Consider the following 11,407-nt stretch of genomic DNA (forward strand, 5'->3'; position numbering starts at 1 on the left):
CCGAAGGAGGTGTTTCTTCAAAGGCACGGACACTAGCAGTCTGAAAAGCACATGCGTGTTCTGTGCGCTACACGCCACATAATTAACCGGCTCGCGGGCTCAGAAGACATGTGAAATCCAAGTTTGTACTACAATCGTGTTTTATTTCGGTTCTTATTAAATTGCTGCGCTTCATTTATGATATTTTGTCACTCACGTAACCTGTGATGTGAATGGGGTGCTCCGTGCGGGTAGCGTCAATCGAGCATAGCTAGGATCGCTTTTGTATTGCATTTCCGACATATATTTTTGTTATTAATAATAATAGTATTGGCTTACTTATTGGCTAATTTGCGGAAATCTCTAAAAGAGTCTCAGCAAGGGCAACATGTATTGCTGAAACGCTTCCAAAGGAATCTGCAAAGTTTCAGACGTGAGCCTCGTCTTTTGGCGCTTCGCCTACTGTTGTGGCTGCCCATGACACAATACTACTTACTACCGCTTAGTACCTCCGTTTCGCATCAGCGGAATCGTTTTTGTATCACCAAATAACCGCCAAGCGCGACTCGATCGCCGCACGTACGTCTGCGGAGCGTCTGCTCCGGCGGCGCATGGCCTCCGAGATCACGGGGGAGATCTCGGAGGCCATGGGCGGCGTCCGATTAGTTCGATCGTTTAACATTTCGCCACCGGCGGGTTCCCCCTTGAGGGTTCCCCGGTTCCCCACTCCTGAAAGCGCTGACAGAGCGGCGGAGCCTCGAAGTTCGATACCAGCGGTCATTTAGGTACACTTTCAACATAGAGCTAATACTACTAAGATTAGAGCAACGTTCTTAGATCTAAGTACGTTGAACTAGAGCGACAGCGATGGCGGCACTCCCATGTAAACTAAGTAACGCGCGAAGCGAAGAAAAGCGCGCTCTCGCTCGAGACGGTCCTCGCAGACTATAGTCATAGAGAAAGAGATCTCTTTCTCTATGCTACAGTTGCGTACAGCTAGCGCCATCAAGCTGTAGATACAGCAGACTATTGTACCTAGAAAATGTATTATATTCTAGAATATAGAATATACTCGAATATAGTATATCCTAGACACTATACAGCAGACGACACAATACAGAACTATCGCAAGTAAGCTTTTTATCAACATTTATATCCCTTACAGTTTACAATTGTAAAAAATATATATATATAATATGAAAACATTTTTTGAACTTTTTTATTTTATAAATATCCTTTTTAGAGTCTTTTGTGCGCGTAGAGCTAAAAAAAAAGTTATTAGCAATACCATCATGGCGCTACACAAGTCTAGCTAGTCTAGCACAACTATACGACTATACCTAGCCACGCTTTACCCCCCCCCCCCCCCCTTCCTGACTTTCACAATTTTGATAAATGCTCTAATACCTGACGAATAAATTCACTTGAAGTAATTCAATGATTCACCATCATCGTCACCCGACCAACGTTAGTAGAATAAACTCATTAGTTCTAGTAACGTTGCACCCGACAAATGCGATCTAAAACCGGCCATTTCTTAATGCACAGTTTCCACACTAGTGCGATTAAAGGAAAAAAGAAAGCTCCGATTGCTAGCGTGATTTCGATTTCTGTTTTTGTCGTGCTCTTGAGGCGATACCACATTTCTGATGTTTCTGCTTTGCATTCTTTTCACGAGGAAAAAAAAAAAACAAGCGCGAAATGTCAAGCGTATGAAAGATGAAAAGCATTATGCAACTTAGTGATGTAAGCAGAGATAAATAATTTAATTGATCAAGTAAGTCTTGTGGCGCCGCATGGCGATGGGAAAAAAGTTGCTGGGTAGTACCAGTGCTTATGGTGGTGTGCAACTGTGTCTAGAATACTTTCTAGTGGCGCGAACGACGACGCTCGGGCACGCCGATTTTGATTGACGCCGCCAGACGGCGCCACTGCAACATCTACTAGACTTTTCAATGCTTTCTTGCAATAGTGCGACATAGTACCGATGCTTTTGTGCGCCTATTCAGTAAAAGTGGTGACTTTTTCCTTATGCCGACGTATGTGGACCTCTACCCATGATAGAAGGCGTTTCATTCGACATTATTCGGGTTTTCGCCATTGCACTAGGGTAAAAGCGCTCTTATTTCGCTGGCGTCTGCTACAGCTCATGCGGGACGAGTTATCGCGCACTGTAAATCGTTACGGCACATTCATTTGCACGGGACGGGTATTTTTCTGAGCCCTGCAGAGCCCGCTTTATTACAGAGCCAACTCAACTGTCAGCAGAAGACTGTTAGCAGAGCGGCCAGGCATCGTTCGCAGGCACGGGTTCTCGCATCTCTCCAACCACGCCGCAGTAACTTTCCTTTAGCCAATAGTGATGATTATATTACACACTGCGCTATTCGGTATCCACTGGTAACCAGGAATGCTAATTTTAGCTTGATATCTGCTTAGCGTTAGGAAATTTGCCAACTGGTAAAGTGAGGAGCAGCTTCAGGCTGTTATATATATATATATATATATATATATATATATATATATATATATATATATATATATATATATATATATATATATATATATATACAAAACCAAACCAAATATATATATATATATATATATATATATATATATATATTTTTTTTTTTTTTTTGACAAAGTCGTCATGAAAAAAACAAATCCTACGCTTTGAAACGAATCATCCAGCGATATTCTGTGGCGTCACCATTATTCTCTGTTCACAGCAACAATATATGTTATAAATCATCGCTCTAAGCCAGGTGCTAAAATCTTTTCATAATCTCATATGCATAACATATATGCCAAAAATACATACATGAGGAGGGCAGAGCAGTTTTGTTTAGGCACTTCACAAGGCTTCTCCACTGCTATTTTATTTTATTTGAGTGCATGGGACAAAAGCCATCAACAATGAGTTGTTTTGTGAAATTATTGACTACACAAACAGTCCTAAGAGCATCCATCTGCTCATCTTCAGGTGCTTTGAATCTTGACATTGCGCTGGTTAATGCATTTTGTGAAAAAGTGCATGCGGTAGTTAAGCAGTGATTTCAGCTGCACCAATTTGACAGTGGTCAGAGCAGCCAAGTTAGCAGGTTTGCTTGGCCAGTAGCATACTGAGTACGAGCTGTCTGCTTGAATTTAGGCTGAAGCAGATTGTAAACACATTCTGAAGGTCAGCCACAAACTGGTATCACATGAAGGGTACAAAAGGCCTCTGTTGTCCTTAAAATTAGTAAAATTAGCCAAGTTTAATACATGCGACTTATCTTTTTCTTTTCAAAAAAAAAAAAAAAAAAGATTAAAGCTTTTATCACAGTTAGTTTGAGGTAGGATTTGAGGTAGGATAGCGAGACCGCAATTGTATACAGCTGCCAGCCAACTGGCTCACCCCAGGCAATTTTTAATTTTGAAGTTAAGTAAATAGTAATTATTTTTTCTAAATAACTGGGTTTGCAGAATTTGAGAGCGCCTTCTAAAACCTCCATTCCGTTTATTTCCGATAAAGAAAGCCTGATCGTTTTTCCAAGCTCTAAAGAAAGCCCGCGAAATACAAAAATTGGTTTGGTTTGTGGTTTGTGGGGTTTAACGTCTCAAAGCGACTCAGGCTATGAGAGACGCCGTAGTGGAGGACTCCGGAAATTTCGACCACCTGGGGTTCTTTAACGTGCACTGACATCGCACAGCACACGGGCGCCTTGCTTTTCGCCTCCATCGAAAAGCGGCCGCCGAGGCCGGGATTCGACCCCGCGTCTTTGGGAACAGAAAAATACAAAAATTATCAGCCTGTATAGCCAGTATAGCGCTGAGACTGGGCTGTTGAGTCAAGGCCGCAGCTAATTTCTGTCACTCAAACCATGCACGGTTGGGAGCACCACAATATCGTAGCGCATCAATTCGTCAGTCACGTGATTTTTTTTTTTTTCGCGGGCTTTCTATAGAGGTGGGAAAAACTATGCACGTGAGGTTCTCTTTATCGGGAATAAATGAAATGGGGGTTTCAGAAGGTCCTCCTCAACTTTGCAAATCACATTTATTTGAAAGCAATACTTAGTAAATTAGAATTGCAAAATGAAAAATTGCCTGCACCGTTTTTTTTTTTTATCGATATTTATTGTCTTGGGACATCAGTAGGGCATGATATGAAGAATGAATAAATGATTAAATAAATGTGCCAGCTAGAGATCCAAGGACATACCATGACTACCCGGAATTAAATTTAACTTAATCTCAGCTGTCTGCTTTATTGAGCCAGTGGTAGTATTCGAGATCACGCAAACAGTCGAAGCTTTCTTCCCCGAAGTCTTCCTTTTGTTCAGACCTGGTGCGCCAGGTGGCTGTCAGCAAGTGGTTTCTCTGGCCTATCTCAAATGGTTTATTTTTAACACTTGGCTGAAGTTAGCCTGGACACGCGGTACAAAATATGTCGGATATCGTTTGGTGCCACAGGCTTAATAGCAAGAATCTGCACAAAGCACAACTCTCTGCAACATCAATATTGCCCACATCCAGCCTTGGCTACACGGGTTTGACGGTAATATATGCCGGATAACCCGGCAAGAGTGTATAGGCACCGCATCAGGTGCCAGTTATGGATTTCACGCGGTATATCCGCACTTCTGCCATTGATCATATATGTGCGTAATCACGCAGCATGATGAGATGCGGCTCGAAATGATGCTCACACACTGCCAATGTTTCTGTGAGAGGCTTTTCCTGCCTTCACAAGCTTCGTTTCCACTTTGTGCAATGTTTGTTGTCCCTCGGAGCAGCAAACAAAGGTGACTGGAGCATCCGGATAGCCGTGCTTCGGCACCTCGGAGCAAAACAGTGCGAGTTAGTCTTTATCCTGGCCATTTCGAACTGCGCATGGTGCTTTTGAAGAGCTGAGATGTCTTAGTTGCTGTGATGGAAGGCATAACTGAAAGTTCGAGGGCAAAAGCGCAAGAATGTGCAGACTGCACGGCGCGCCAAGCCTTGACTTCCCTTTGCGGAGGGGCACGCGGTCCTAGTAAACGTAACTGCAGCGCCACCAGCGGCGGTAAGTGCCGTCCGGCGTGCAAGAGGCGCCCATTTTCCTTCCGTTCGCGCCACTAGAAAGTATTCTAGTTCACTATAAACTGTGCAACCTACTGGTGCGGTGCGACTATGGTGGCTAGTGCGACCAATCGTCGCGTTGTGCAGTGCTTTGAGCTCATGCTGCGGTGTTAGCTGGAGGGTGGTTTGTGTATCACGCAGCAGTTTCTTTTTGTCAACTTGACCTATCATCACCGGACAAAGAACCTCTCGCATAAATGAAATATCTCGCTATGAGCCATCCCCGACCCACTTAATCCACGTTACGTGAAATCATGCTAAAAGTGAGAGGAAGCGATGCCGATGCAAAGCCTGCAAAGCAGCGCACGGCGCCCAAATGCCGTAAACGACGCTATTGCTGCGTTGTTGGCTGCCACGAGCAAGGTCTCGATCCAGATATCCGTTTTTACCAGTTTCCTGCTAAATCATACGAAACGGAGCGACGCAAGCTCTGGATTCAAGCAGTTCGTCGAGTAAAGTAAATAGTACCTGCTGTTCTCGGTTTCGTTGTTTGTTTGCTGCCCTAATGTGTCATCTCTTCTCCGCTTTTTGTACGTGCAGTCCTGACGGCACACCGTGGCTGCCGACACCTAACAGCAGAATATGCAGTCGCCACTTCGTGGGCAACCGAAAAAGCACCATCCAGTATCACCCTGCTTATCTGCCCACTATATTTCCTTCCTATTACAATCGGCCCCCACTGCGTGACTATGTTCGCAACTTGGAACGGCTTCTCAGGTACGTGAAATGTACGCGAGACATGATAGCTGTCACCATGCAGGGCTTGCATAGAATATACTGGCACGACTGTCAGCGACGCTATGCATTCTGGGTAGTCTGCCATCTTGTCGCCCTTGGCAGCAGTCGACGCAGACACCGCTAGCAACGGCATGTGTAACGCAGCCGCATTTATATAGTCTATAGTGCGCGCAAACGGTGTCTTACGCGATGGTGTACTGTGCTGTGGTGGGCTGTAAGAGCCGAACCCAAAGCAAGGCACAGAAACTGAAGACCGGAAAGGCCGACTGCGGGTTCTTCAGGATTCCAAGAATACGTCTGCACGAATGCGAGAAGGCAAAGGAGCTCTCCGAGCGACGCCAACGCGAATGGCTCACGCGAATCAACAGACGCAAGGTCGACGCCAATCGGGAGAAGTACCAAATCTGTTCACGCCACTTCGTGTCAGGTGGGTAAAACGACCCTTTGCGAGGCAGGGCCCTGGCGACGGATCTGCGTAGTTATTTTCAACACTTGCTCCTCGAATCTGTTTGACAGCTAAGAATTGCTGCCGAAACTAACCATTCTTGATTTACGCGTGTACATTTTGACTTTTCGATCATCGCAACCCCGACTGGACCCCATCTCTACACATGTGTTCTGCCGTGAAATCTCCAAATCAGTCGCGCTATCGTCGCTCCAAACCACGATCCCATCGCCCATTTAGTTCTAGTAAGAAAGCTCGCATCGTTTATCCGCACTATGATATTATTTTGTGGCGTCATTCTGAATTTTGATTTTTTCTGTAGTTGCGAGTAGATCTCCAGCTCGCGCCGAGCCTACACCGAGCGAAGACATGCACAAGCAAATGTTCGCTGAAGAAACAAAACCGACAGACCCCTCTCGAGCTGGTAAGCACATGTAAAAGAAGGTAGACACAAATAATGAGGGAGCGTTTTCTGAAGGCTTTTTCCCTTGCTATTAATATAGCATGAGAATGTTTATGTAAAGCCAATTTTTTAAATATTCCCATGGTCTTTTTGAAACCTTGTACCAAACAGATGCAGTCTGCCAAACAGACTTGAGTGCTGCAGACATCAAGGGCCTGGAGGACCAAATCTCTAGCCCGAAACAACAACTTGTAACATGTAAGGAGGCATCATGTGCAGCAAGTTTTACCGAAGAGGCTTTGCAAGGCAGCAATGACAGAGTGATTTTCTACACTGGACTGTGCTCGACCGTTCTTGATGTGGGCGCAAACCACACTTCACATAAAATAGCAGAGCAGCAACGTCCAAGCAGGCCTCGCCATTGTCAGCCATGCAGGTACAGTGTTACTTGACGGCCCACACATCCACAGGTTGCCTGTTCAGGCTCTGCAAGTGGTTCACCTGTGTTTTGAGAATCACGGTGTCTGCTGTGATCATTTCGACGTGTGCCTCACATACCCATCCACTTCTGAGAAAGTTGTGCCCTTCGAAATCTTTCCTGGCCTTAAGTTGCTACCCAGTGACAAATTTAGCCCTCCGAACTAGAAATTCGTGAATGCTAGTGATGTCAACGGTGGCAACAAGCCCATAATGCAATAGTTTGTGCGCGCCACACTGCTTTTCCGTTTCTTCATAGCACGTCTGATATTTCGGGCCAAATGTGGATGCGTATACGTTTCAGAGGAATCTGCTGACGTCTTGAATAAGTGACTGCATGTTTGCTAGGTGGTACATTCAAAATGAAAATGCACTCGGTCAATTCACTGAGGCCTGGCTGCGCTACACCAATTACTGCCAAGGACAGCAGAATGGCGTATTGCCCATGGTGCATAGCATCACTGGTGTTCGTGCAAGTTCCCTATGCGACTTATCACAAAAGTAATGCATATCTTCCCACCCTTTTTCCTTTAGTTGTACGCCCCTCAGCGCCTTTCGACGGAATGTGAGTTGCAGGTACGAGTTGATTGGCTTATCTGCTACTCAGTGGGTGGAAGTAGTTGCTGCCATTGCACAATTATTACAGCTTTGCATGGTGCTTATTTCTATTCTGTATCATTATTAACCAATTATTATTTTGCACGGGGTTTCTCTACTTGCAGACCACAGAAAATAGCTGCGGAAGCACCATCTCCTGATGTGCAGAACGGCAGCGAGTACCCAGGTGCCTGCAGCCCACTGCTGACATCTCCAGAATTTTTGTATGCTATATGTGAGCAAAGCATGGAAGTGAAAGATGAAAACGTAAGTTATATGTCTTTCTTAATGTAAATTTTATGCCTAGAAGCATGAGCTGTCATGGGTTTTAAGCTTTGAAATGCTGTATCAAACTGCGAATTTGGTGTAAGCCTAAGTTTCCCTTAATATTTTTTAGGTTACAACTTTAGGAAGCCAGAGTGGTGACAGTCAAGATCAAGGCACTTCCTGAGCTCTCTGAAAGCCTTATGTAGGTACCAATGTCCTGCAAGTGCCAACTCAGAACAATATTTTGAGCATGAGCGGTTATGGTGTGACCCAGGCGCTTTTTTCTTCTTGGTAGTTGCAAAAGTATACACTAGGGCAGTGTGTTTACTCGCCTTCAATTATGGAACCAGTTTTCAGCCAAAGGAGGAAACAGGCGTGACACCCGAGAATAAATCACTTTTTAAAAATGAAGCTTGCAATACCATACAAAATATGAGGATACATCCACAGATATGTGATAGGTATCTTTCAGTAAAGTAGAAAGTTGGGCTAGTTGGTAACAATTCATCTAAAAATCAAAGCACATAAAACACGATAAAACAAAGAACAGCACAGACAAGTGTGCTCAGTCCTGTTCTGTATTTTTGTGTTTTATGTAAGCCGCTTTTAGGTGGATAGGTATCTTAACACAAGGACATCTGCAACTTAGATGAAATCAACTCGAGATTGCCACGTTCCATCTGTTACCTTTGTCACCAGAGTGTGCGATAAAATATTGTCTATTCTGCAGCATTCCTATCCAGTATGAGAGCAACGAAGACAACACCTGTGTTGGTCCTTGAGGCTTGTTCGGGGAAGTGATGCTGTGCGGTAGCCAATGCTCCCGTTTCATCACGGACTGTGCTATCCTTTGACTGTGTCATCTGATATCAGTGTTGTGTGGACTTTCATGCACCGCCCACTCCCAGGAACACACGACTGCAGCTCACGATAATGTGGCTCAGTGGACATCACATTGTTTCATCAAGACATCTACCGACTGCAAGATCCTGAACTATAGTTTGGACTTTCCAACCAAGTAAAATCCACAGCAAACATGTTGGCTGCTCTGGCCCTGATAGTTTCCTTACTGCCACCTGCGGGAGCCTCCAACCTTTCTTGTGTTCCATAATGAAGACCTTGGAGACTGGATTGGCTGCTGTGATTTAATCGCAAAATATAATAAACGACATGGCCAAGAGAAGTCTCAGAATTGCTTTTGCCTTCAAAGATGCTACTTGAATTTTGTTTGAGAAGCTGGAGACTTGATTTGGATGTTGCCCAACAGAACAGTGCAATTGTGACAGTGCACACGCCCTAGGCGATGCATGTCATTTTGCTTCAGGCAGCATTACGGCACTACCACTCATTCAGCATAAGCTTTTCTTGAAGCATTGAGCTAGTACCGCCTCACAGGCAATGCCACATTGCGTTTTGTCTGCGCCACAGTGTCCAGTGTACTATTAGCCTGACCAATTATCTTCCAAACTGAGACAACAAAAACAGAGCCTCTGTTGGATGATTTTATTGGTTGATCCATGCAAGTGGTGATATCGAGCTCTCTGTTGCGTTTTCGTCTTTGTAATAATGCCGCAGACACCCGTGTAAAATAGATGAACATGCGGCATTTACCCCCAGCCACAAAATATGCTATAATCGAATTTTTCTTTTTTGCCTGTTTGGTATCAACAGCCAAGTGATGGCTGTGACGTTCCAAGGTTAAGTATAGGTCAGGTGAGACATGAAAATAATTGCTAGTGTCATTTTAGTTGACTAACAATCATAATAACAATAATAATAATAATTGGTTCACAAGAAAGGAAAGGCGCAGTATCTGTCAGGCTTCTTCTGTGGTCGCCTCGACCATTCTGTAAGGGAAGGGAGGAAGATGGGAGTGAAAATGGAAAAAGAAGCCATAGTGGAGGCCTGCGGTGTAATTTCAACCACCAGGGGATCTTTAACACGCACTGACATTGTACAGCACTCGGATGCCTCTCTATTTCGCCTTGATCGCCAGCATTCAGGAGCCCTGCCGCGGTGGTGCAGTGGTCGTGCCTTTCCTTTCCTGTGAACCAACTATTACTGTAGTCATGATCGAACCTGGGTACTCAGGCACAGTAACCAGGCATCTTAACCACTGCACCACCGCGGCCGGGCGTTGACTAGAACGCTAAAGCCACCCTGTGTCAAGAACTGCGATCACAGCACTTAAATAACTGCAGCTTTCTTATGCCTTCGGTGATCTGTATTTATTGACCTTTGACATCAGCCTCGCCATGGTGGTGCAGTAGTTAAGGTGCTCGACTACTGCGCCCAAAGATGCGGGATCAAACCCCGGCCGCCAGGGCTGCTTTTTGGTGGAAGCGAAAAGCAAAGTGCCCATGTGCTATGCGGTGTCAGTGCGTGTTTGAACCCCAGGTGGTTGATATTTCTGGAGCGCTCCACTATGACATCTCTCATAACCCGAGTTGCTTTGGGACGTTAAAACTCCATAGACGAAACCAAACCTTTGGTGTTATAGCCATTGCTGGGCTGTTGAAACCAGAACTAAAACAGCTAGAAGTTAATCATAAGGTATTTAGCAGTTGTAGGCAAATACTACATACATCATGATCCATATACTGTAGTAGTTTGCACATCATTAACAAGAAGAAATGTGCAACTAAAATTTGGTATCTATACTTCTTTGATAACAGCCGCAACCAAAGCCCTATCAGTAATAGCATCATCCTTTGACCATGCAACGGTATACGTTTAGTGCGATCAAATATTAAGGCTTCTGCCATTTCCTTTGTTTGGCAAAGACACAGTTCCTTTAGCTAAGGAATTTGCCGTTAAGAAAAAGTTGAAAAGTGTGTGTCACTTTGGTTGAATCTGAGATATCAAGCCCAGTGTCAGGGAACCACACACTATGATCAGGCCTGCCACACACTACGCACCACTTTCCTTTACATCATCGCATGGTTTTTTATTGCTTGGCATTGCTTATTTCGCTACTGCAAAGAAACCGCTCAAAACCACAGGGTATCTTATTTCATCATGCGTGGGCCTGTTACAAATGCGTTTATGTTCATAAAAATGCAATCGGTTGCCTCACTCATATAAACTGTCAATCCCGCCCACCCCTCGCCTCTCGAGTATTTTTTGAAAATGCACGTTTCTTTTCATGAGATGCAGCTGGTTCTCATCTTAATGTTGTCACCAGTCATAGTACGGAAAAAGGAAAGAATGCCACGCCGATATAAGTGCTCAATGTTTGCACTACTTGTTTTTAACAAAATGCAACTTTCTGCAAAACGTAGGTAATTAATATCTGTGAAGAATAATTTATTGATCTAGACAGACCTAATATGGTCTATTTAAAAAGCAGCTAACAGTTTAGTTTGAATTGCATGATGTTCAGAAACAAATTGATAAAG

General features: G+C 44.4%; 1 protein-coding gene across 5 annotated transcripts; it reads left to right on the forward strand.

Moving 5' to 3' along the window:
• Window positions 1–5,118: 5,118 nt before the first annotated feature.
• LOC146196024 (uncharacterized) lies at window positions 5,119–9,793 on the forward strand. Of its 5 annotated transcripts, XM_084598023.1 has the most exons (7): window positions 6,259–6,510; window positions 6,588–6,689; window positions 6,840–7,104; window positions 7,680–7,721; window positions 7,868–8,009; window positions 8,140–8,211; window positions 8,740–9,793. In XM_084598023.1, exons 1-6 carry the CDS (start codon window positions 6,432–6,434, stop codon window positions 8,191–8,193), a joined length of 684 nt encoding a protein of 227 aa, XP_084454149.1. In that variant the 5' UTR covers window positions 6,259–6,431; the 3' UTR covers window positions 8,194–8,211; window positions 8,740–9,793. The 5 variants fall into 5 exon arrangements, with proteins under 5 accessions (XP_084454151.1, XP_084454152.1, XP_084454153.1 ...); XM_084598025.1 differs by lacking the exons at window positions 6,259–6,510; window positions 6,588–6,689; window positions 6,840–7,104 and adding exons at window positions 5,119–5,539; window positions 5,623–5,799; XM_084598026.1 differs by lacking the exons at window positions 6,259–6,510; window positions 6,588–6,689; window positions 6,840–7,104 and adding exons at window positions 5,119–5,534; window positions 5,623–5,799.
• Window positions 9,794–11,407: the final 1,614 nt, after the last annotated feature.

Source organism: Amblyomma maculatum, chromosome 3 (assembly GCF_055883805.1).
Source record: "Amblyomma maculatum isolate TAMU_Amacu chromosome 3, ASM5588380v1, whole genome shotgun sequence".
NCBI classification, from domain to species: Eukaryota; Metazoa; Arthropoda; class Arachnida; order Ixodida; family Ixodidae; genus Amblyomma; species Amblyomma maculatum.